The sequence below is a fragment of the Papio anubis genome, chromosome 20 (assembly GCF_008728515.1).
Source record: "Papio anubis isolate 15944 chromosome 20, Panubis1.0, whole genome shotgun sequence".
Lineage (NCBI taxonomy): Eukaryota > Metazoa > Chordata > Mammalia > Primates > Cercopithecidae > Papio > Papio anubis.
The window spans coordinates 42162423-42189437 of NC_044995.1; the positions used below are offsets into that span (position 1 = coordinate 42162423).

Sequence of the window (27015 nt, forward strand, 5' to 3'; positions counted from 1 at the left end):
GGTCCAGCCGAGTGCGGGCCTGGGCAACAAGAGCGAAACTCTGTCTCAAAAAAAGAAAAAAAAAGACACAGTCTTGCCATTTTGCTCAGGCTGGTCTGGAACTCTTGGACTCAAGCTATCCACCTGCCTCCCAAAGTGCTGGAAGGCCACCGAGCCCGCCTGGGATTAGCTTTGGAGGAGCATCCTCTGGGGTGCGTCCTATCCCCCATCCCCGCCCTTCCAGCCCTTCTGGCCACCTGAAAGGCGGGCTAGGCCGGCTCCCACCTCTAAATCGCCCCCAAGTACGGGCCCCACCCCTCGCCCACAGTTCCCTCCAGAGGCCCGGTTCTAACCTCATCTTTTTCTCTGAACCTGTTTATGCATCCCGCTCCCTGAGCCAACCCCAGGCCCGTCCGCACCCACGATTAAGGAAACTAGAATTTCTGTGTTCGATCAGGTCCTACGTGGCTGAAACTTAAGTCCTGGAGCCCCACCCGGCCGGTGGCTCGGAGCGGAAGTGACGTCAGCGCGCCACCGCCATCTTTACCGGCTGCGGTTCCGCATGGTCAGTGCCATTTCGCCTTTATCCTGGTGGAATCCACCCGGCCTGTGGTGAGTTCCACCTTCTTGGGGGTCCTGGAGCTAGCAGGGGGGCGGCAAAGGAAGGACTGGGCGCGGTCGCCCAGGAGCCTCTCGGATCCGCCTTGTTTCACTGGCCGTCGGCCCTCCCGGTGCGGCTTCTGGCCAGTTCCGAGAGGCCGCACACTCCGTCTATCCCCGTCAGGAGCCCCTTCGGGAAGTGAGTCTGTCCCGCCTCCGCGGGGTGTTTTCTTGAGTGCTTTCATCCGCTGTGCTCCCCTCTTGAAAAGCTTGGAAAGCAACCTTTGTGAGTTTTTTTCTTTCCGAAAGGAAAAGGATTTCTACTGTTCTAGTGAGGTTGGCTCTGGCCCCGCAACGTCCCGCGTCCGGAACCTGGCTTTTCGGGCGTGTACCTGGTGAGCACCGGCAGAAAAATGGTTTCAAAAGGGCTGTGACTTCCATTCATTTGCTAAAAAATATCTCATCTGAGAATCTGGCGTTGTCTTGATGTCCTTTACTTTTTTTTTTTTTCTTTTGGAGTCTTATTCTGTCACCCACACTGGAGTGCAGTGGCACGATGTTTGGCTCACTGCAACTTTCACCTCCCGGGTTCAAGTGATTGTTAGATGTGAGTTTTAAATTTCTTTCTAAAGAATCAATATGTCAGTATGTTTAATTCTTTGCCATCTACTTTTAAACTTCCCCGTAAAGCAACCTTTTTCCATCACCTGCTCCACCCTGACTCATTCTGGTTACCTGCTCCAGCCAGACTCATTTCTATTATCTGCTCCGCCCTGACTCATTTTCCACCCTGACTCATTCCAATTTACTGCTCTGTTACAACCATTTTTCCCACCAAGCCATTCACCCCGTCACTCTCTTTAAATTAGCTAATCGGAATTAGTTTAACCTGTGGGGTCTAACCCTAGCCATAGGGGAACGACACACCGGCAGGGGCCACATTCCTCAAGAGTAAGAACCCGTTCCCCTCCCTTGTCGTGGTGTGCGCTCACCATTGCTCCATCTGTGAGGGCACACCCTTGTATAGAAGGAAATTGCCTTGCTGAGAAAAGAAAATTTTATATTCGAGTACTATTTTTTTTTTGTGGCACTGAAACTTTATTTATAACATGATTCACCTGCCACAGCCTCCTAGTAGCTGGGATTCTGGGCGTGCACCACCACACCCAGCTAATTTTTTATATTTTTGGTAGAGACGGGGTTTCACCATGTTGGCCAGGCTGGTCTCGAGCTGCTGACCTCAAGTGATCCACTCGCCACTTATTTTTGACACATTACATTCAGCTGGAAAAAACGTATAGTTGTTTAGAGTGTGCCTATTTTTGTGTGTAAATATGAACACATGTAGACTGTAAGCCTTTAGTTTTTTATTTTTATTTTCTTGCAGGTTATTTTTTTTCTAGTTGTTACCAGCTGCAAGCCTTTCTACTTAAGAAAGCCCGGCCAGCCGCGCTGGCTCACACCTGTAATTGTAGCACTTTGGGAGGCAGAGGCAGGCAGATCACCTGAGGTCAGGAGTTCAAGACCAGCCTGGCCAACATGGTAAAACCCTGTCTCTACTAAAAATACAAAAATTAGCCAGGCGTGGTGGCGGGCCCCTGTAATCCCAGCTGTTGGAGATAAAAAAATAAAATGCTTGGTGCTGCAAAGTGAAACCAGCACTCAGGCAAAAGTTTTCTCAGCAACGCAATTTACTGCTATAGAAGGGTGAGTCTCATGGATGGAGCGATGGCGAGAGTACACTGCATAAGGGAGGGGAAGGGGTTTTCATTTCTAAGACAGGGTCCCTACCTCTGTGTCACTCCCCCATGGGTTAGGGTCGGACCGCACAATCTAAACTGACCCTATTGAATATTTTCCCCAAATAAGGAAGGGTAGGGTGATGTGTGAGTCACCATGGTGGGACGTGCGGTTTCGAAGAGTGGAATAGGTGCAGAATGGGTAGCCAAGGGAACAGAGGTGAGTTATTGATTAGAGCGGACAGGAAGGTTGTTTACAGTAACTAGAGGCAAGGAGGCATGGAGAACAGGAAAGCTGAGTTTGAGAACAAAGAACAAGGAAGTTAACAGGCTGAACTTTTGAAGAGAAATTCAGAGAAATATATTGTATCTTACATAGCTACTCCAGAGGCTGAGGCAGGAGAATCGCTTGAACCCGGGAGGCGGAGGTTGCATTGAGCCGAGATCCTGCCACTGCACTCCAGCCTGGGCCACAAGAGCGAAACTGTCTCAGAAAAAAGAAAAAAGGAAGGCCATAATACTCAACTATTCTCTTCATCTGAAGTTCTTAGGTCTGTACTTCCCCACAGAGCTTCAAAACAGGGGCCTCTAGGAACCAGGAAGAAAGGATGGAGGCTTTATTACACTGACACTAGAATTATTTGTTATTATAATCAGGATATTTTTCTAGTATCACTGTAATAAAATATCTAGTATCTATATGATTTATTATTATTAAGAGCATGTTTGGACTAAGTGTAGTTTTTATATTTTTTTTCTGAAAAATTTGATCCTAAGGAAAGCTTGAACATCTGACATACGCAGACATAGCAGATTTACTTAATTTTTTAGCCTTGTGTTTTTTTTTCTTTCTCCTTAGGCAAATCTTATGGTGAACAATTTGAGTGTAAATTGAGCATGAATTGTACACGTGATGCTTAACCTTTAAATACTTGGTAATGCACCTCCTAAAAGACACTGTCATACTAAAACCACAGTGCTAGTATTTCACTTGAATAAAAAATGTCATCTAATGTCTGCTTTGCGTAATAAGTGAAGTTCTCCGCATTGATTCAGCGTATGCTCTTGGGTGCTTTTGGATCTAAGATCCATTCAAGAGTTTTACATTGCAATTGTTAGTGTCTTCAGTGTCTTTTTTACCTAGAACAGTTATTATTGTCTATTATATTGACTTTCAGAGAGTCACACTCACTTAGAAAGTCATACAATCAGATATTTCTGATTGGATTCTCATGGTGTGTGTAAATATTCCATTATTTCATGCGATTTCCTACAAACTTAGAATTGGGTCCAGAGGAGAAGCTGACAACCATTGTTTGATAATAGGTGACAGTATGTACTTCATGCTTTGGGGACCAGAAAGTCTCAAATTACTCAGTTCTGCCTTAGTTACTTCATGTCCCATGATTAGTTGTTCGTTCTCTTATCATGTGCTAGTGGCTAATCACAACCTCTTTCTCAAAAAAAAAAAAAAAAAACCAGTTAATCTGCACAAGAGGACGTGGGTTGACTCTGGAATACCAGAGGGCTGTACTCTACATCTTCTGTTGGTACATGCCACAGTCTTCCAATAAATAACATGCTATTTAACATGGACATGTTAAGTATCATTGGGTCTGCTGGATTAGGTGAACCAAGTGCTTGGGAAGCTTGCGGTGCTGCCTGAAATTGCTCTTGCCTACAGTTGAAACTAGAATCCTTACAGGTAACTGTGTGGGCTCGTTAAAGCACCTGCGAATGTATATGTTGCCTCCAAAATTCAAGAGGTCTATACATGGTAGTTTTTGAGAAACCTCCATACTGGGTTTTTTTTTTCTTTTTTGAGACAGAGTCTTGCTGGATCACCCAGGCTGGAGTGCAAGGGCATAGTCATGGCTCATTGCTCCTTTTTAGTGGTAGGCGGTATTAGGTGAAATAACCTGAAGTGACATATTGCAGGGATGTCTTTACATGATCCAGACAAGGGAATACCTTTACCCACAGACTTGGTGGCCCCAGAATCTCCCACACCATATTTTACAATCCAGAAAAAATTTTTTTGACTCATAATAGATGAACATATTTTCAGAGTACATGTGATAATTTGATACATTCACATAATCAAATCAGGTTAAGTAGGATATCTGTCACCTTAAATATTTATCTTTTTTTTTTTTTTTTTTTAAGATAGAGTTTCGCTCTTTTTCCCCAGGCTGGAATACAGTGGCGTGATCTCAGCTCACCGCAACCTCCGCCTCCTGGGTTCAAGTGATTCTCCTGCCTCGGCCTCCCAAGTAGCTGGGATTACAGGCATGCGCCACCACGCCTGGCTAATTTTTTGTGTTTTTAGTAGAGACGGGGTTTCTCCATGTTGGTCAGGCTGGTCTTGAACTCCCAACCTCAGGGGATCCGCCCGCCTTGGCCTCCCAAAGTGCTGGAATTACAGGCATGAGCCACTGCGCCCGGCCAATATTTATCTTTATTGTAGAAGCATCAAGTTATTATCTTAGCTGGGTTGAAATGTATGATAGATGACAGGCTGGTCTTGAACTCCCAACCTCAGGGGATCCGCCCGCCTCGGCCTCCCAAAGTGCTGGGATTACAGGCATGAGCCACTGCGCCCTGCCAATATTTATCTTTATTGTAGAAACATCAAGTTATTCTCTTAGCTGGGTTGAAATGTATGATAGATGAGTGTTAAGTGTAGTCACCCTACTGATCTATTGGACACCAGTTCTTATTTCTTCTAACTGTATATTTTACCCAGGAATCAACCTGTCTTTTTTTTTTTTTTTTTTTTTTTTTGGAGATGGAGTCTTGCTGTCACCCAGTCTGGAATGGAATGCAGTGGGATGATCTTGGCTCACTGCAACCTCTGTCTCCTCCCAGGTTCCAGTGATTGTCCTGCCTCAGCCTCCCGAGTAGCTAGGATTAAGGGGTGCACCACCATGCCTGGCTAATTTTTGTAGTTTTAGTAGAGACGGGGTTTTACCATATTGGCCAGGTTGGTCTCGAACTCCTGATCTCAGGTGATCCGCCCGCCTTGGCCTCCCAAAGTGCTGGGATTACAGGCATGAGCCACCTCATGCAGCCTAATCAACCTCTATTCCTGTCTCCTTCCTACACTTCTGGCCTCTAGTAACCACCAGTCTGTACTCTATGCTCATGAGATCCACTTTTTTAGCTCCCATGTGTGAGAATATGGGGTATTTGTCTGCTGTGCTTGGCTTATTTCACTTTCATGATGACCTCCAGTTCTATCCAGTTGCTGCAAATGACAGGATTTCATTCTTCTTTATGGCTGAATAGTAATCCACTGTCTATATATACCGTATTTTTTTTTTTATTAATTCCTTCATTATCGACCAGTTTGGTTGATTCCATATTTTGGCTATTGTGAGTAGTGCTGCGGTAAACAAGGGAGTGTAGATATATCTCTTCAAATATATTGATTTCCTTTCTTTTGGATATATACCCAATAGAATTCCAGATCAGATGGTAGTTCTATTTTTAATTTTTTGAGAAACCCCCATACTTTGTTTTTGTTTTTGAGGTAGTCTTGCTGTGTCACCCAGACTAGAGTGCCATGGCATAATCATGGCTCACTGCAGCCTTGACTTCCTGGGCTCAGGTGATCCTCCCACCTCAGCTTCCTGAGTAGCCAGGATTATAGGCCTCCACTAATACACCTGGCTAAGTTTTTTTGTTTGTTTGTTTGATTTTTTGAGACAGAGTCTCACTCTGTCACTCAGGCTGGAGTGCAGTGGCACGATCTTGGTTCACTGCAACATACACCTCCCGGGTTCAAGCAATTCTCCTACCTCAGCCTCTGGAGTAGCTGGGACTACAGGTGCATGCCACCATGCCCAGCTAATTTTTGTATTTTCAGTAGAGACAGTTTCACCATGTTGGCCAGGCTGGTCTCAAACGCCTGACCTCAAGTGATCTGCCTGCCTTGGCCTCCTAAAGAGCTGGGATTACAGGCATGAGCCACTGTCCCTGACCGGTTGTGTGTGTGGGTGTGTGTGTATGTGCACGCGCAGACAGGTCTTGCCAGGTTCAGACAGGTGTTTTGTGTGTGCATGTGTATACAGACAGGTCTTGCTGTGTTGCCCAGGCTGGTTTGGAACTCCTGGTCTCAGGTGATCTCCCACCACAGCCTCAAGTTTTGGGATTACAGGCATGAACCACCACACCTTAATATTGTTCTCTGTAGTGGCTGTACTAATTTACATTCCCACTAACTGCATATAAGGGTTAACTTTTCACCACATCCTCATCAGCATTTGTTATTCCCTGTCCTTTTTCTAAAAGCCACTCTAAATGAGGTGAGATGGTATCTCATTGTGGTTATGTGTGATTTGTATTTCTCTGATGATTAGTGATGTTGAGCATTTTTTCATATACCTTTTGGCCATTTGTATGTCTTTTTTTTTTTTTTTTTTTTTTTTTGAGAAACATCTATTCTGACCTTTTGCCGATTTTTTTATTGGATTTTTTTTCGTTATCAAGTTTGAGTTCCTTATATATTCTGATTATTAATCCCAGGTGGATAGTTTGTAAATATTTTCTCCCATACTGTAGATTGTCTCTTTGCTTTGTTGATTGTTTCTTTTGCTGTGGAGAAGCTTTTTAGCTTGATGTAATCTGATATGTTTATTTTTGCTCTTATTGCCTGTGCCTTTGAGGTCTTCCAAAGAAATCTTTATCCAGACCAATGTCCTGGATTGTTTCCCCAGTGTCTTCCTCTACTAGTTTTATAGTTTCAGGTGTTAAATGTAAGTCTTTAATCTGTTTTGACTTTATTTTTTTTATGCTGAGAGATGGCATCTAGTTTTATTCTGCATATGGTTATTCAGTTTTCCCAGCAGCATTTATTGAAAAGACTGTTATTTTCCCATTGTTGTATGCTTTTGGTGCCTTTGTTGAAAATGAGTTGTCTGTAAATGTGTAGATTTGTATTGAGGTTCTCTGTTCTCCTCCATTGATCTGTGTGTGTGTGTGTGTGTGTGTGTGTGTGTGTGTGTGTGTGTGTGTGTGTGTGTGTTTTGGTTATGATAGCTTTGCAGTGTATTTTGAAGTCGGGCAGCGTGATGATTCCAGCTTTGTTCTTTTTGGTCAGTATTTGTTTGGCTGTTTGAAGTCTTTTGTGGTTGCATATAAATTTTAGGATTTTTTTTCTATTTTTGTGATGAATGTCATTGGTATTTTGATAAGGGTTTCTCTTAATTGTAAATTGCTTTGGGTAGTATTGTCATTTTAACAATATTCTTCTAATCCAGAAGCATGGGATATCTTTCCATTTTTTTCTGTATCCTCTACAGTTTGTTTCATCAGTGTGTTACAGTTTTCCTTGTATAGCTCCTTCACACTTTTAGTTACTTTTTATTTTCTCTTTTTTTCATAGATGGAATCTCATTTTGTTGCCCAGGCTGGAGTACAGTGGTGCAATCGTAGCTCATGCAGCAGCCTTGAACTCCTGGGCTCAAGGGGTCCTCCTGCCTCAGCCTCTTTTGAGTAGCCGGATCTACAGGTGTGTGCCATCATGCGTGGCTAATTTTTTTTTTTTTTTTTAATAGAGACCGAGCCATGCCATGTTGCCCAGGCTGGTCTTGAACTGCTGGGCTCAAGCAGTCCTCCCACCTCAGCCTCCCAGAATTCTGGGATTACAATTGTGAGTCGTCTGCCTGGTGCTGGCATTTTATAGTCTTTGCAGCTATTGTAAATGCGATTACTTCCTTGATTTCTTTTTTAGATTGTTCACCATTGGTGTATATAAATGCAACTGATTTTTTGTATGTTGATTTTGTGTCCTGAACCTTTACTGAATTCGTTCATCAGTTCTAACAGGTTTTTGGTGGAGTCTTTAGGTTTTTCTAAATATAAGATTGTGTCAGCTGAGCATGGTGGCTCATGCCTGTAATCCCAGCACTTTAGGAGGTCAAAACAAGAGGATCAGTTGAAATCAGGAGTTCAAGGCCAACCTGGGTAATATATTGAGGACCCCTCTGCCCCTAATCTCTAAAAAAGAAAAAAAAAAAAGAAAAGTTAGCATTGTCACACATGCCTGTGGTTCTAGCTATTCGGGAGGCTGAGGCAGGAGTATCACTTGAGCCCAGGAGATCAAGGCTGCAGTGAGCTGTGATCACAGCTGCACTCCAGCCTGGGCAACAGAGGGAGACCCTGTTTCTAAGGAGAAAAAGGTCATGTCATTGGCAAACAAGGCTAATTTGGCTTTTTTAGTTGGGATGCCCTTTATTTGTTCCTCTTGCCTAATTGCTCTGGCTAGAACTTCTAGTGTTATGTTGAATAAAAGTGGTAAAACTGGACATCCTTGTTCATTCGAGATCTCAGAGGAAAGACTTTCAGTTCTTCCCTGTTCAGTATGATGTTGGATGTGGGTTTGTCATATATAACCTTTATTATTTTGAGGCTTGAAGCAATCCTCCCACCTCAGTATCTGGCTACTTTTTGTACTTTTTAGTAGAGACAGGTTTTCATCATGTTGCCCAGGCTGGTCTCCTGAGCTCAAGCCATCTGCCTGTGTCGGCCTCCCAAAATGATTTCCTTTCTTTAAAATTTCCCTAGGTCACTGCCTCCTTTTTAGCACTAGATGGAATCTTAAACCCAGGTTTGCTTCTGTTCTACAAACAGTCAAGAATACTGCCCGGCCGGGCGCGGTGGCTCAAGCCTGTAATCCCAGCACTTTGGGAGGCCGAGACGGGCGGATCACGAGGTCAGGAGATCGAGACCATCCTGGCCGACATGGTGAAACCCCGTCTCTACTAAAAAATACAGAAAACTAGCCGGGCGAGGTGGCGGGCGCCTGTAGTCCCAGCTACTCGGGAGGCTGAGACAGGAGAATGGCGTGAACCCGGGAGGCGGAGCTTGCAGTGAGCTGAGATCCGTCCACTGCACTCCAGCCTGGGCGGCAGAGCGAGACTCCATCTCAAAAAAAAAAAAAAAAAAAAAAAAAAAGAATACTGCCCATCCAGAATTGGGAAGTCCCAAAGGGCATATCCCAGCGATGTGGGAAGGCTGGCTGTGTGTTCTGCCCGGGGACCTGTGTAGAATACCCCCACAGTATGCTGCACCTGAACAGCCACTCTGATTTGACTTCTCCTTTGGCCAAGTTAGAAAACAGAGTTTCCAGGGCTGGGGATAGTAGTCCCGCCTCCCTTCTTTGTCCCTGGCATGAAAATGAGATTGCCTTTCCATGTGTCTTACTGTCCATGACGGCTTGTGGCCTCTCAGTTTCTGTGGTTGAAAAGTTTAATTGCTTTTAAAATTCCCCTAAGTAGAATTTTCCCTCTATTGTAGTAGGAATAGCATGGGAGAGGAGTGAGGCCTGGAAAAGTGGACCGTGCAGTGGATGTTAGGATGTTAGGATGTTATATTTAATCCCCATGGTAAATACAGAGAAAATATCAATAGAATATACACAAAATGAGAAGAAAAAAATACATCACTACAAAAAAATTAACAAAAAAAGCAGTAATTTCGAAAATGACGGACAAAAAAGCTGTAAGACATACAGAAAACAAGTAACAAAGTGGCAAAGTAAGTCTTTTTTATTGGTAATTATATGAAGGGTTTATGAGTTAACTTCTCCAATCTAAGGGCATTATTTGGCAAAATGGATTAAAATACATAATCCAACTGTATATTTTCTTTCACTGTTTATTTTGGTTTGGTTTTTTGTTTGTTTGTTTGTTTTTGAGATGCAGTCTCACTCTGTCGCCCAGGCTGGAGTGCAATGGTGAGATCTCGGTTCACTGAAACCTCCACCTTCTGGGTTCAAGCAATTCTCCCTTCATCAGTATCCCGAGTAACTGGGATTACAGGTGCCCACCACGACGCCCAGCTAATTTTTGTATTTTTAGTAGAGAAAGGGTTTCACCATGTTGACCAGGCTGGTCTCGAACTCCTGACCTCAGGTGATTCACCTGCCCAGGCCTTCCAAAGTGCTGGGATTACGGGTGTGAGCTACCACGCCCAACTGTCCTTCACTTTAGATCTAAAGACAAAAAAGGTTGAAAGTTAAATAATGGAAAAAGATAATTCCATGCAAATAGTAACCTAAAGAGAACTTGGCTGGATGTACTAATATCAGACAAAGTAAACTTGATGTCAAAAGCTGATAGAAGAGACAGTGAATGACAGTACATATTAATAGAAGGTAAAATTCATCAAGAAGATAAAAAATGTATAAACATATGTATCAAACATCAGAGCCTAAAATACATGAAGTAAATATTGGCAAAATTAAAGGGAAAAATAGTTCTGCATAACAATTGGAGACCTCAATGTACCACTTTCAATTTAATAGGTAGGACAGCCACCCAATAATATCAAAAAGGAAAGAGGACAAGTTGGCTCTAGCAGGCACAACCCACCCAACAACAGAAGAGAACACATTTTCCTCAAGCATATGTGGAATAGTTTCCAGGAGAAACCATATGTTAGGCCACAAAACAAGTCTTAATGAAATGTGGAAGACTGAAATACAAAGTACCATTTCCAAACACATAGAATGAAACAAGAAGTGAAAAGCAGAAGGAAAACTGGAAAATTCACAAATACGTTTGTTTGTTTTTTTTGTTTGTTTGTTGGTTGGTTTTTGAGATGGAGTTTTGCTCTTGTTGCCCAGGCTGGTGTGCAGTTCTGCGACCTCGGCTCACTGCAACCTCTGCCTCCTGAGTTCAAGTGATTTTCCCACCTTAGCCTCCTGAGTAGCTGGGATTACAGGCATGTGCCACCACCACACCCAGCTAATTTTTTGTATTTTTAGTACAGACAGGGTTTCTCTATGTTGGTCAGGCTGGTCTCTAACTCTCGACCTCAGATAATCCTCCCGCCTTGGCCTCCCAAAGTGCTGGGATTACCGGCATGAGCCACCAAGCCCAGCCCACAAATATGTTTTATTATAAGCAACCCACTCCTTACCAACCAGTGGGTGAACCAAGAAACCACAAGGGAAATTGGAAAACATCTTGAGAAAAATGAAAACGAAGACATGGCATACCAAAATTTATGAGATGTTGCTGTGGTCTAAATTTTTGTCTCCTCAAACTTGCATATGTTGACATCTTAACTCCCAAAGTGATTGTATTAGGAGCTGGGAACTTTGGGACGTGATGAGGTCATGAGGGCTCTGCAGAATGGGATTATCCCCTCACGGAAGACACCCCAAAGAGATCCTATGCCACTTCTGTATGTGGTTACTTCAAGAAGATGGCTGTCTGTGAACCAGGAAAAGGGCCTTCACCTGATACTGAATCTGACTGTACCTTGATCTTTGACCTAATCTCCAGAACTGGGAGAAATAAATTTGTGTTGTTTATTAACCACCAGCCTGTGGTATTTTGTTATAGCAGCCTGAATGGACAGATACAGTGAAGGCAGTGCCAGGAGGGAAATTCATAGCAATAACTACTCAAATTCAAAAAGAAGAAAGATCTCAAAGATTAAGTTAAGGAATTTTTCACAGGATTCAGTTTAAAAAGAAGAGTGCTGGAAAGGATGTAAATTAAATAACATATGAGTTAAGCAAAAAGTTTCAATATCCAGCTACAAGGCATTCTAGAATGAGAGAATAGAAAAAGCAAATGGGAAATTACTGAAAGAAGTAATGAGATTTTTTTTTTTTTTTTTGAGATGGAGTCTCACATTGTTGCCCAGGCTGGAGTGGAATGGTATAATCTCCACTCACTGCAACCTCCACCCCTCCGCCTCCCGGGTTCAAGTGATTCTCCTGCCTCAGTCTCCTAAGTAGCTGGGAATACAGGCATGTGCTACCACACCGAGCTAATTTTTTGTATTTTTAGTAGAGATGGGGTTTCAGCGTGTTAGCCAGGATGGTCTCGATCTCCTGACCTTGTGATCCACCCGCCTTGGCCTCCCAGAGTGCTGAGGTTACAGGCGTGAGCCACCGCTCCCGACTGGTTTTGAACTTCTGACCTCAGGTGATCCACCTGCATCAGCCTCCCAAAGTGCTGGGATTGCAGGTGTGAGCCACCACACCTGGCCCTGAGAAACTTTTCAAAAACAGCAGAAACCCAGAAGTCCTTAGATCACATACATGATTACATTCATGAACTAAACAGTGCAAGAAATGTACAAGATAATGTTGGAATGTTCCATCTCAGGAAAAAAAAAAAAAAAAAAGAACAACAGCTACAGTGGTGGAGACTGCAGTGAACAGAGATCATGCTACTTGTCACCCCAGCCTGGGCGACAAGAGTGAGACTCTGTCTCAAAAAAAAAAAAAAAAAAATCTACACAACCAGTGTGATGATTTTTGGAATGTCAGGAACATTGAGGACTATATTTTGGAAGTGAACAGAAAGGAGAATTTATGCAGTCTGGAGGCCATGAGTGATTGTAGCTGTTTTTTCTTTTTTCTTTTTTGAGACAGAGTCTTGCTCTGTTACCCAGGCTGGAGTGCAGTGGCGAAATCTCGGCTCACTGCAAGCTCCTCCTCCCAGGTTCATACCATTCTCCTGCCTCAGCCTCCTGAGTAGCTGGGACTACAGGCGCCCGCCACCATGCCCGGCTGATTTTTTTTTTCTTTTTTTTGTATTTTTAGTAGAGACGAGATTTCACCACGTTAGCCAGGATGATCTCGATCTCCTGACCTCGTGATCCACCCGCCTCGGCCTCCCAAAGTGCTGGGATTACAGGCGTGAGCCACCGCACCCGGCCAATTCTGGCTGTTTTTTCAAATTGGCATAGAGATAAGGCGATTATCTACATTAGTTGTATACCAAGTGCCAACTGTTGTGTTCATTCTTTTCAGTAAAGATACTACATTTAGAACAACAGCTGGCCAGGCCCGGTGGCTCACACCTGTAATCCCAGCACCTTGGGAGGCCAAGGCGGGCAAATCACTTGAGATCAGGAGTTCAAGACCAGCCTAGCCCATATAGTGAAACCCCATCTTTACTAAAAATACAAAACTTAGCCACTCGTGGTGGCACACGCTGTAGTCCCACCTACTCGGAAGGCTAAGGCAGGAGAATCGCTTGAACCCAGGAGGCGGAGGTTGCAGTGAGCCAAGATTGTACCACTGCACTCCAGCCTGGGTAACAGAGTGAGACTCTGCTCCCCCCCACAAGTAAAAAGGACAACAGCTACAATTGGGGTGACCATGTGATTAAGTTTATGGTAGTCCAGTCATTCTCCAAGATCCATGTGACTTCTGCACAAGGCGGAGTAGTGTGTTTAATGATAATGAAGATGTAGTGAGTTTCATGACCCTGGGGTCTTTCAAGTCCTTTATGGTGACATTATTCTTTGCAGTTCCACAGGAAGGTTTCACTTCTACTTTATTATCTTAGGGGATGGGGAATTCCGAATGCCTTTAGTTTTCATTTTCTACCATAATGTTCCTCGCCTTACTAATCAGATAGCCAATTTTAGGGATGCTGCTAGTACCCAAAAATTCATGTATTTCAATTATATATTCAGGAGCTGGGGAAATAATCATGGAAGGGGTCCATAGTTCAAGTGGGCCCTCAATAAGTACAAGTGTTAAGTCACCATCTGCCACCTGACTACCATAAGCTTCCACTTTGGTAGTGGCCCACAGTGGTCTTTTGGGTCCCCAGAATATGGCGTCAGCTCAAGGCCACTCTCTTTATTGTCTATATTTTCTTTTCTTTTCTTTTCTTTTTTTTTTTTTTTTTTTTTTTTTTTTTGAGATGGAGTCTCGCTGTCTCCCAGGCTAGAGAGCAGTGGCGTGATCTTGGCTCACTGCAACCTCCGCCTCCCAGGTTCAAACAATTCTCCTGCCTCAGCCTCCCTAGTAGCTGGGACTGCAGGTGCATGCTGTCACGCTCAGCTAATTTTTTTGTATTTTTAGTAGAGACAGGGTTTCATTGTGTTAGGCAGCATGGTCTCGATCTCCTGACCTGTGATTCATCGCCTCAGCCTCCTAAAGTGCTGGGATTACAGGCGCGAGCCACTGCACCCGGCTCTATTTTCTTTTATTCTGAGACGGAGCCTCACTCTGTGTCCCAGGCTGGAGTGCAGTGGCGTGATATCGGCTCACTGCAATCTCTGCCTCCCGGGATCAAGCAATTCTCCTGCCTCAGCCTCCTGAGTAGCTGGGATTACAGTCACGTGCTACCATGCCCGGCTAATTTTTGTATTTTTAGCAGAGACGGGATTTTGCTGTGTTGGCCAGGCTGGTCTTGAACTCCTGGCGTCAGGTGATCTGCCTGCCTCAGCCTCCCAAAGTACTGAGATTACACTTGTGAGCCACTGTGCCTGGCCATTTTTGAATATTTTAAATTCTGTTCTTCAGTCATCTTAGGTACATAATGAAGTTATCAATAACACGTGGCTGGTGACTGCTGAATTGTTCTGTGCAGGTCTGAACTGTCTTCTGGTCATCCTCGGGGGTAACAGCATCCACAGGAGATCAGGCTGTAGGATCAAATATCAGACCAATTACTAGGATTATTTGAATGTAGGTTTTTTTCAGTATTAAATAGAGGTAATGGGCCAGGCATGGTGGCTCATGCTTATTATCCCAGCACTTTGGGAGGCCAAGGTGGGAGGATTGTTTGAGCCCAGGAGTTTGAGACCAGCCTAGGCAACCTGGTGAAACCCTGTCTCTACTAAAAATACAAAAAAGTAGCTGGACCCAGTGGTGTGCACCTGTAGTCCCAGCTACTTCGGGGGCTGAAGTGGGAGAATCACTTGAGGACGGGAGTTCAAGACCAGCCTGGCCAACATAGCGAAACCCTGTCTCTAAAATTAGCCAGGCATCGGCCAGGCGCGGTGGCTCATGCCTGTAATCCCAGCACTTTGGGAGGCCGAGGTGGGCGGATCACTAGGTCAGGAGATTGAGACCATCCTGGCTAACACGGTGAAACCTCGTCTATACTAAAAATACAAAAAAATTAGCCGGGCATGGTGGCGGGCACCTGTAGTCCCAGCTACCCGGGAGGCTGAGGCAGGAGAATGGCATGAACGCAGGGGGCAGAGCTTGCAGTGAGCGGATATCATGTCACTGCGCTCCAGCCTGGGCGGCAGAGCAAGACTCTGCCAAATAAATAAATAAATAAATAAATAAATAAATAAATAAAAATTAGCCAGGCATCGTTGTGCATGCCTGTAATCCCAGCTACTCAGGAGGCTGAGGCCTGATAATCGCTTGAACCTGGGAGGCAGAGGGTGCAGTGATCAAGATCATGCCGCTGCACTTCAGCCTGGACAACAGTAGGACTCTGTCTCAAAATAACAATAATAATAATAAAATAATAAGGCTTGATGATGCACACCTGTGGTCCCAGCTATTCAGGAGGCTGAGGTGGGAGCGATCACTTGAGCCCGGAAGGTCTAGGCTACAGAGTGCTGTGATTATGCCATTGCACTTAAACCCGGGCAACAGAGTGAGACCCTATCTCAATAGATAGGTTCATAGATTATTAGATAGAGGTAATGATAGCTATTGGGAAGGATGGTTATGATAAGTGAGCACGTATATGTAAAGCTACCAGAGCTACTTCGGACACACTAGTCCTCAGTAAATGTCCGTTGCTGTTATTAATGCTATCATTACTGAGTGGTGATACCAAGTGTACAGTTTTTGGTGGCTTTCACATCTGTCACCTGCAGAGAGAAATCTCATGCGTAATATTCAATGACTTATGTTTGATGCTTGTTGTTGATGATTGGTGTGAACAGGACCTCAGATAACCCTGTACAGAGAAGAATGGGATTGCCTCTATTCACCTAGATTCGTAAGCTGCCCTGAGGCGATCTTGGCATCAAGGAAGACAGCATTGAGGCACACCTCACCATCAGGTTCAGAGGATGTCAGCCATTGATTTGTCCCTTGGTAAGTCCTTGTTGATGCTCTTTTTCAGAGATTCTGCTTTAGGTCGCCCTCTACAACATAAGAGTCCAGTGAGCTGGGCCTGAACAGGTATGCTGCTTTTTTTTTTTTTTTTTTTTCTTCTTCTTCTTCTAGATGGAGTTTTGCTCTTGTTGCCCAGACTATAGTGCAAAGGCGCGATCTCAGCTCACCGCAACCTCCACCTCCTGGGTTCAAGCAATTCTCCTGCCTCACCCGCCCAAGTCACTGGGACTACAGCCTAATTTTGTATTTTTAGTAGAGACGGTTTTCTCCATGTTGGTCAGGCTGGTGTTGAACTCCCGACCTCAGGTGATTTACCTGCTTTGGCCTCCCAAGTATTGGGATTACAGGCATCAGCCACCGTGCCCGGCCGCTGCTAGTTCTTTTACAAGGAATTGATGTGAGACACAGAATGCTGTTTTATTATATTTATATTTATATTTATTTTTTTGAGACAGAATCTTGCTCTGTCACCCAGGCTGGAGTGCAGTGGTGTAATCTTGGCTCACTGCAACCTCCGCCTCCTGGGTTCAAGCAATTCTCTTCCCTCAGCTTCCCAAGTAGCTGGGACCACAAGCACGCATCACCTTGCCCAGCTAATTTTTGTTTGTTTGTTTGTTTGTTCTGAGACGGAGTCTCACTCTGTCACCCAGGCTGAAGTGCAGTTGCATGATCTCAACTCATTGCAACCTCCACTTCCCAGGTTCAAGCAATTCTCTGCCTCATCCTCCTGTAATTTTTTTTTTTTTTTTTAGTGGAGACGGGATTTTGCCATGTTGGCCAGGCTGGTCTTGAATGCCTGACCTCAAGTGATTTGCCCGCCTTGGCCTCCCAGAATGTTGGGATTACAGGCATGAGCCACTGTGCCCAGCCAGGATGCTGTTTTAGAATTCAGCCCTGGTTTGTGTGCCTTAGGAAATGCTACATAAGCTTCATGAGTATTACTACTATGGGCAGATAAAGAGTCACATTTTTCAGGGTGTAAGTTTTCTTGTAAAATGAAACTATTACCCTTTACCCAACAGGCAGCTCGGCCCACATCTGCTTTTCTGGGTCTAGCTGACACAGGACTACTATGGCATTTCATGACAGTGTTGTGTGTGTACAGTTTTCTCGAGTGTGCAGGAATATATGGGAATTTCAAGCTAGGATGGAATGACTTCTAGGCATGAGAATGTGGTTAGGATGGGCAGCTCTGGCTTCTCAATGCCTTCTTAATTTTCCACTAAGGTGTTTTTCCAGGGAACCAATCTGCCCTTTTGAAGAAAAGACAAAGGTAGGAACGATGGTGGAGGACTACCTGGCAAATTCTTATCAGGTAAACAGACAATGTACCATTATACAAAATGACATACTTACATCCAGTACACACATTTCCTTCTAGACAGACTCATCTCCGGAGTTTTCTTAGAGCAAATGAAGCCTTACTCAAAGACTGAGTCCCCAGATGAATTTCCCCAGGAAATGAAATCTCCTGTACATAAAGTGTTAACTTGAAAATCATCCCGGTAACTCAGTAATTACTACTTAAGCATGACTTTCATGGTGCCAACTGCATCTTTCTTACATGGCTGGGTGGGGTGACAGGTGATAAGGCAGATGAAGGTGTCCTTTTATCAAATAATTTATTTACTCATCAGCATTTATCAGGTATCTGCAGTGTGCTCAGGAGTGTGCTACATAGAGACCAATGGGACAGGAAGAGCTCCTAACCTGGTTGTGCTGAGATAAAGTGTAAGCAGTGTGCAGTGACTCATGCCTGTAATTCCAGCTACTCAAAAGGCTGGGGTGGGAGGAACACTTCAGCCCAGGAGATCGAAGCTGCAGTAAGCAGCAATTGTGCCTCGGCAACACAGTGGGACCGTATCTTTATATGTAAATAAACAAACAGATTGGATAGATAGAGAGATAGATGCTAGATAGATAAAAATTCATGGTTAGGAAGTAGTGTTCTAATCAAAAATAAAAATTCTAAAATCTTTTAAAAATATTAAAAATTAAAAATAAATAGATCAGACAAAAAAGATTTTAAAAAATTTTTATGAAGTGCTGTTCAGATGAGCAAGGTGGCTCACGCCTATAATCCCAGCATTTTGGGAGGCCAAGGTGGGCGGATCACCTGAGGTCAGAAGTTTGAGACCAGTCTGGCCAATGTGGTGAAACCCCATCTCTACTAAAAGTACAAAAATTAGCCAGGCATGGTGTTGTGTGCCTGTAATCCCAGCTACTCGGGAGGCTGAGGCATGAGAATCACTTGAACTTAGGAGGTGGAGGTTCTACTGAGCCGAGATTGCGCCATTGCACTCCAGCCTGGGCAAAAAGAACAAAACTCTGTCACCAAAAAAAAAAAAAAGGTGGGGGCTGTTCAAGGCATATGCCTGTAGGAGGTCAACCTTGAGTGTTTAGACACAAGAGCTCCTGAGACATTAAACCCTGGAGTAGATCATGGGAGACCTGAGAACCACGTGTAAGTGAGTATAAGGTTCCCCTTCCTCATTCTCCAGTGAGCACTGGTGGAAGTGTTTATTGGCTCAAACCAGCATGTGTTTGATTTAGGATTCAGTGACGTTTGATGATGTGGCTGTGGAGTTCACCCCAGAGGAGTGGGTTTTACTGGACACAACTCAGAAATACCTTTACAGAGATGTGATGCTGGAGAACTACATGAATCTGGCCTCTGTGGGTAAGTAACATCACTTTGCTTGGCATGGTAGCCTGCACCTGTAGTCCCAGATACTTGGGAGGCTGAGGTGGGAGAATTGCTGGAGCTTGGGAGTTTGATACTAGCATTGGCAACATTGTGAAACCTCATCTCTAAAAAAAAAATCCTGGCCGGGCGCGGTGGCTCAAGCCTGTAATCCCAGCACTTTGGGAGGCCGAGACGGGTGGATCACGAGGTCAGGAGATCGAGACCATCCTGGCTAACATGGTGAAACCCCGTCTCTACTAAGAAATACAAAAAAAGTAGCCGAGCGAGGTGGCGGGCGCCTGTAGTCCCAGCTACTCGGGAGGCTGAGGCCGGAGAATGGCGTGAACCCAGGAGGCGGAGCTTGCAGTGAGCTGAGATCCGGCCACTGCACTCTAGCCTGGGCGACAGAGCGAGACTCCGTCTCAAAAAAAAAAAATCCTAAAAATAAAGACTAGGCCGGTCACGGTGGTTCACACCTGTAATCCCAGCACTTTGGAAGGCTGAGGTGGGCAGATCACGAGGTCAGGAAATCAAGACCAGCCTGGCTAACACGGTGAAACCTTGTCTGTACTAAAAATGCAAAAAATTAGTCGGGCACGGTGGCACACGCCTGTAGTCCCAGTTACTCGGGAGGCCGAGGCAGTAGAATCACTTGAACCCAGGAGGGGGAGGTTGCAGTGAGCTGAGATTGCGCCACTGCACTCCAGCCTGGGAGACAGTGAGACTTCAACTCAAAAAAAAAAAAAAAAAAAAAGATTTTTAAAAATCCACTTTTCCTCAGAAGATTTAAGCTATTTTTCTCAGACTTTCAGATATCTGTGACTTTTATTTTCCATCTAGTCAAACAAAGCTACCTGTTCTGTTTTTTGTTTGTTTTTTTTTAGACGGAGTCTCGCTCTGTCACCCAGGCTGGAGTACAGTGGCGCAGTCTCTACTCACTGCAAGCTCCGCCTCCCGGGTTCTTGCCATTCTCCTTCCTCAGCCTCGCGTAGCTATTCTGTTTTTTTGTTAAGTTTATTATTTTGATGCATGCTCTTTATCCTGATCTTTCCTACTTTCCTTTCCTGATAATCTTCTCTTCCTGTTCCCCATCAGTTGTAGTTTTCGCAGAAACAGTTTGTAATAAACTATCTAAACACATCTGTTGTGTAATAAACCCCACATCCTTATAGCCAAATTTTTGACATACCAAAATCCTCAAGGTTCTCTTGCTTTTATTTTCTTTTTCCTTTTTTCTTTTTTTTTTTTTTTTGAAATGGAGTCACGTTCTGTTACCCAGGCTGGAGTTCAGTGGTTCAATTTCGGCTCACTGCAGCTTCCACCTCTCGGGTTCAAGTGATTCCCCTGCCACAGCCTCCCGAGTACCTGGGACTACAGGCACGCACCAACATGCCTGGCCAATTTTTTTTTTTTTTTTTTGTATTTCAGTAGAGATGGGGTTTCACCACGTTGATCAGGATGGTCTCGATCTCCTGACCTTGTGATCCACCCGCCTCGGCTTCCCAAAGTGCTGAGATTACAGCCATGAGCCACCGTGCCTGGCCTGTGGCTTTTATTTTCTTATTGTGTTTAATTTGAAAACAAAGACAAATGACTCATTTTAAACTAACACATTTCTTCTCTAAACCCTTAGATTTCTTTTTCTGCTTAACTTCAGAATGGGAAATACAACCTAGAACCAAACGGTCATCACTTCAGCAGGGTTTTTTGAAGAATCAAATATTTACTGGCATACAGATGGTAAGATTCATGAGGGATATTTCTTTTTTTCTTCTTTTTTTTATTGAGACAGAGTCTCGCTCTGCCAGGCTGAAGTGCAGTTGCATCATCTCAGCTCACTGCAACCTCCAACTCCCAGGTTCAAGCGATTCTCTCGCCTCAGCCTCCCGAGTAGCTGGGACTAAAGGCATGTGCCACCACGCCCAGCTAATTTATTGTATTTTTAGTAGAGACAGGGTTTCACTGTGTTAGCCAAGATGGTCTTGATCTGACCTCGTGATCCACCTGCCTCAACCTCCCAAAGTACTGGGATTACAGGCGTGAGCCACCGTGCCAGGCCATGAGGGATATTTCTTAATTTCCTCTCTCAGAAAAGATTGAGAATTCCATTCTAGAAAATCAGCCCAGTTAGTGGTGTGGTTTACATCTGTAATCCCAGCTACTTGGGAGGCTGAGGTGGGAGCATCATTTGAGCCCAGGAGTTCAAGACCAGCCTAGGCAGTATAGCAAGATCCCATCTCTGATTTTAAAAAGAGCCTGGATGTGGTGGCTCATGCCTGTAATCTTAGTATTTTAGGAGGCAAAGGTAGGTGGATCACTTGAAGTCAGGAGTTTGAGACAGGCCTGGCCGGCATGGTGAAACTCCATCTCTACTAAAAATACAAAATTAGCTGCGTGTGGTGGTGGGCACCTGTCATCCCAGTTACTCTGGAAGCTGAGGCAGGACAATCACTTACTCAGAGGCACAGGTTGCAGTGAGCCAAGACTGCACCACTGCATTCCAGCCCAGGCAACCGCATTCCAGCCCAGGCGACCCAGTGAGACTCTGTCTCAGAAAAGAAAGTGAGTCCTGTAATCCCAGCACTTTGGGACGCCGAGGTGGGTGGATCACTTCGAGACCAGCCTGACCAACATGGTGAAATTCTATCTCTACTAAAAATATAAAATTAGCCAGGTTTGGTGGCGGCACTTGTAATCCCAGTTACCTGGGAGGCTGCGGCAGAATTGCTTAAACCCGGGAGGTGGAGTTTGCAGTGAAAAAGAAACAGCACAAATGAGAGATACTTGAGAGAGAAGTAGCCTGCCCGGTTGAGGGAGCAGGGTCTCTGGAGAGAGTCTGAATGTGATGAATTTTGTGATGTTCCACGCCTGTATAACTTGTCATTTCAAAATACCCACAAGTACACATTCCCACATATGTAACTAGACATTGAGGATTTAAACAGTTTCATGAAAATCTACACAATTTGGCTGGTTGCAATGGCTGATGCCTGTAATCCCAGCACTTTGGGAAGCTGAGGCAGGAGAATTGCTTGAGTCTAGGAGATCAAGACCAGCCTGGGCAACAGGGAGACCCTGTCTCTACAAAAAACAAAAAGTTAGCCAGGCATGTTGGCATGCATCTATAATCCAAGCTCCCTGGGGGACTGAGGCAGGATGATGGCTTGAGTCTGGGTGATTAAGGCTGCAGTGAGCTGTGATTGTGCCATGGTACACAGCCTGGGTGACAGAGTGAGACCCTGTCTCAAGCCACCCCCAACAATCAAAAAAAGACAGTGTTTTTGTTTGTTTGTTTGTTTGTGTTGAACAATTAGAGCCAGTGGCATAGAATTCTGGCAAGAAATCAAGAGGGTAGGAAATGAGACCATGGAAGAAAAATTGTAAAATTTAGATTTATCTAAGTAGGCTGACTTGGCAGCTCATGGCTGTAATCTCAACAGTTTGGGAGGCTGAGACATGGTGTTTCTTGAAGAGTTTGAGACCAGCCTAGGCTACATAGCAAGACCTTGTCTCCATAAAAATAAATTGAGGCCAGGCACGGTGGCTCACGCCTCTAATCCCAGCACTTTAGGAGGCTGAGGTGGGCGGATCACAAGGTCAGGAGTTTGAGAACACTCTGGCCAACATGATGAAATCCCATCTGTAGTAAAAATACGAAAATTAGCTGGGTGTGGTTGCACATACTACTCGGGAGGCCCAGGCAGAAGAACCGCTTGAACCCAGCAGGCGGAGGTTGCAGTGAACTGAAATTGCGACAGTTCACTCCAGCCAAAGTGAGACTCCATCTCAAAAATAAATAAATAAATAAATCAAAAGATTGGCCAGGCGTGATGATGCATGCCTATAGTCCTAGCTACACAGGAAACTAAGGCAGGATAATCACTTGAACCCAGCCAGGCATTTGAGGTTACAGTGAGCCGTGATCACAGCGGTGTACTAAAGCCCAGGCAATGGAGCAAAACCCCAACTCTGAACAAAGTAAAACATGCCATGCACGGTGGGTCTTACCTGTAATCTTACCTCTTTGGGAGGCCGAGGCAGGCAGTTCACCTGAACTCAGGAGGTTGAGACCAGCCTGGGCAACTTGGCAAAACCTGTGTCTCCAAAAAAATAGAAAAATTACCCGGTGTGGTAGTGCACAACTGTATTTCCAGCTACTCGAGAGGCTGAGGCATCAGGATCACTTGAGCCTGGGAGGTGGAGGTTGCAGTTAGCAGAGATTGTACCACTGTACTGCAGGCCGGGAGATAGAAGAAGACTCTGTCTCAAAAAAAAAAAAAAGAAAACATGAAAAAGTAAAATAATAATTGTCATCAAAATAATGTTTATGTGTTCAGATGGGTGAAATCTCTTTATATGTCTGAAAATGTTTTAAATCCTTTATCCCCTCCTCAGCAGACAAGAAGCTACAGTGGATGGAAACTCTGTGAGAATTGTGGAGAGGTCTTCAGTGAACAGTTTTGCCTTAAGACACACATGAGAGCTCAGAATGGAGGGAACACTTCTGAGGGTAATTGTTACGGAAAAGACGTCCTCAGTGTGCACAAGGAAACCTCTATTGGACAGGAACTTTCCAAATTTAATCCATGTGGAAAAGTCTTCACCTTAACTCCAGGCCTTGCTGTACATCTTGAAATTCTCAATGGAAGACAACCCTACAAATGTAAGGAATGTGGAAAAGGCTTTAAGTATTTTGCGAGCCTTGATAATCACATGGGAATCCACATTGGAGAGAAACTCTGTGAATTTCAGGAATGTGAGAGAGCCATCACACCTTCCTCACACCTAAAGCAGTGTGTAACAGTTCATACTGGAAGGAAATCTGAAAAGACTAAGAATTGTGGGAAATCCTTCACTAATTTTTCTCAACTTTATGCACATGCGAAAACTCATAAAGGAGAGAAGTCCTTTGAATGTAAAGAATGTGGAAGATCCTTTAGAAATTCCTCATCCTTTAATGTTCACATTCAGATTCACACTGGAATAAAACCACACAAATGTACGGAATGTGGGAAAGCCTTCACTAGATCAACTCACCTTACTCAACATGTAAGAACTCACACTGGAATAAAACCCTATGAATGTAAGGAATGTGGCCAAGCCTTCACTCAATACACAGGCCTTGCTATACACATACGAAATCACACTGGAGAGAAACCCTATCAGTGTAAGGAATGTGGGAAAGCCTTCAATAGATCTTCAACGCTTACTCAACATAGAAGAATTCACACAGGAGAGAAGCCTTATGAATGTGTTGAATGTGGGAAGACCTTCATTACTTCTTCCCATCGTAGTAAACATTTGAAAACTCACAGTGGAGAAAGGTAAATGCAAGATATGTGGGAAGGCATTTCTGTATTCCTCACCCCTAATGTTCACCTGCAAACTCATACCAGAGAGAAACCCTTCGTATGTAAAGAATGTGGGAAAGCAGGCCGGGCGCAGTGGCTCACGCCTGTAATCCCAGCACTTTGGGAGGCCGAGGCGGGTGGATCACGAGGTCAGGAGATCGAGACCACCCTGGCTAACACGGTGAAACCCCGTTTTTATTAAAAATACAAAAAATTAGCCCAGCTTGGTGGCGGGCACCTGTAGTCCCAGCTACTTGGGAGGCTGAGGCAGGAGAATGGCGTGAACCCAGGAGGCGGAGCTTGCAGTGAGCTGAGATCATGCCACTGCACTCCAGCCTGGGCGACAGAGCGAGACTCCGTCCCCTCCCCACCCCAAAGAAAGAAAAAGAATGTGGGAAAGCATTTGCTGTTTTCTCATGCCTAAGTATGCATGAAAGAATTCACACTGGGGAGAAATCCTATGAATGTAAGGGTATGAGTATTACCATTTAGTCCATTGGTTGCCACATTTAATTATTGGCAGTGCAGAGATCATGAGATTTGTCCTAAATGCCTTGCGGAGGTTGTAATGGCTCATGGATTGGCCTTAGATGCCATCCTGAGGGTCTGAAATTAAACCTACAGGTTCTGAATACAACTTCATGGTTGCCTGAGTCTGGGCATCTGTGAAGAAGAGTCATGGATGGTGAGGTCAGTACTGCAGGCTGCCTCACATTAGTGATTAGATTCCTTAGATCATAGCGTTAACAAGTTCTGTATGAGATACATCATGCAGATTGATCCCAGCCCCTGTTGGTTAGTGGCTGCCAGTGTGGCACATTTATGTCAAAATTTACCAGAAGCCAAGATGTAGGCCCCAGAGGTGGATTGTTAAAAAGATGCTCCTCCAAGGGACTCTTCTGTTCCCACGGATCCTGCAGAGCATGGCAGGTATGAAACCATCCTTAACTGCCAGTGCACTTTCATAGCTGATTATTTCTGTGTCCCCTTCTTTTTACAAGAAGTGTGACAACCTTGCCTGTTCTGTTCTGTCCTCTCTGTCCATTTTAGGTGGCACAATGTAAGTGGCAATGTGTCTTCTAGTATAATCCAGTCTCTCTTCTCTCTTCTGTTAAGATGACTGATACAGTCCATGAATCCCACTCATGATCTCTTTATCAAATAAATGATTGTTCAGCCACACTTCGAGGATTCTCTTCAGTACAAGTTTTCTAATTTTTGCAGTATGGATAGGCTGAGAATTTTCCAAATCTCCAAGTTCTGGTTCCTTTTTCCTTAACTATTTCTTCTGCAATTCAGGTCTCCTCTTTTGCATTTTTGCCGAGACCAGCTCCGTGGTGGAGACCCTACCCCAGCGGCACTAGAGGAATTAAGGCACAGACACAGAACTAGAGTGCAGAGTGGGAATCGAGGCTGACAGCCTTCAGAGCTGAGAGCCTCCAACAGAGTATTTACTGACAGTAAGCCCGTGATAAACATTATTTCTATAGATTATAGATTAGCTAAAAGTATCCCTTGAGGGAATGAAAGGGACAGGCTGTGCCTTGTTATCTGCAGCAGGAACATGTCCTTAAGGCACAAATCACTCATGCTATTGTTTATGGTTTAGGAATGCCTTGAGCAGTTCTCCAGTTTTCTGCCCTGGGTGGATCAGGTGTTCTCAGCCCTCATTCCAGTAAACCAGCAACCTGCAGCGTGGGTGTCATAGCCATCAGGAGCATGTCACAGTGCTGCAGAGATTGTGTTTATGGCCAGTTTCTCATGGCCTCTTTATGGCCATATTTGGGAGGCCTGTTCCCAGCACATTTTCTTGTAAGTAGTCAGGAAGAATGAAGCTTCCTGTGTCCTTTAACACTGTAATTACAGATCTTAGTGATACATACCCAATTTTATGTCTCTCAAGCTCTGCCTTGCACTAAATGTTAGAATACAGTTCTGCCAAGTTCTTCACGACTTCATATCAAGGGTTGTCTTTTCTTCATTTCCAAATAGCATGTTCCTCATTCCCCAATGACACCTCACCGGAATCACCCTTACCAACCTTATTTCCAGCTTGCACATCAGAATTCTTCCAGCCTCTACTCATTTGTCAGTTTCAAGGCTGCTTCACATTTTTAGTTTGTTTGTTTGTTTGTTTGTAATGGCAGTACCTCACTTTTCAATGCCAAAATCTGCATTAGTCAGCTCGGGCATCCATAACAGAATACCACAGACTAAATGGCTTACAAATTGATTTAATTTAAAACAAATGAGGTTAAAAAAACAATGTGTTTTTCTTTTTTCTGTTTTTTTTTTGTTTTGTTTTGAAATGGAGTTTCGCTCTTGTTGCCCAGGCTGGAGTGCACTGGCGTGACTTTAGCTCACCGCAACCTCCACCTCCTGGGTTCAGGCAATTCTCCTGCCTCAGCCTCCCAAGTAGCTAGGATTATTGGCATGCATCCCAAATCTTGGCTAATTTTGTATTTTTAGTAGAGACAGGATTTCTCCATGTTGGTCAGGCTGATCTCCATGTTAGTCAGGCCTGAGCTCAGGTGATCCACCCGCCTCGGCCTCCCAAAGTGCTGGGATTACAGGCCTGAGCCACCGCGTCTGTCCCAAAACACAAATTTATATTCTCACATATCTGGAGACTGGAAGTCTGAGATCAGAGTGCCAGCATGGTCAGCTTCTGGTGAGAGCGTTCTTCCTGGCATGTCAGTGCCCACTTCCTCATGTCTTCACACGATGGAGACCAACAAATAGATCAGTCGGTCTCCCCTCCCCACCCCGCCCCCTTCTCTTTTCACATACAGTCACACTGGGATTTGGAGT

The 27015-nt window shown here is 44.5% G+C and overlaps 2 protein-coding genes across 2 annotated transcripts in view; both read left to right on the top strand.

Annotated features, from left to right (window-relative positions):
* LOC101010825 (zinc finger protein 562) overlaps positions 1-24350 on the top strand; it is a 49288-nt gene extending 24938 nt beyond the window's left edge. The window contains exons 2-5 of the mRNA XM_021930679.2: positions 17395-17482; positions 18721-18847; positions 20487-20593; positions 23249-24350. Coding sequence (XP_021786371.2) covers positions 17395-17482; positions 18721-18847; positions 20487-20593; positions 23249-24181 — 1255 coding nt within the window. The 3' untranslated portion in view covers positions 24182-24350. The remainder of the gene's footprint in view (positions 1-17394; positions 17483-18720; positions 18848-20486; positions 20594-23248) is intronic.
* ZNF561 (zinc finger protein 561) overlaps positions 18462-27015 on the top strand; it is a 39092-nt gene continuing 30538 nt past the window's right edge. Inside the window, exon 1 of the mRNA XM_021930676.2 lies at positions 18462-18631. The gene's annotated coding sequence lies outside the window, so the exon portion shown is untranslated. The remainder of the gene's footprint in view (positions 18632-27015) is intronic.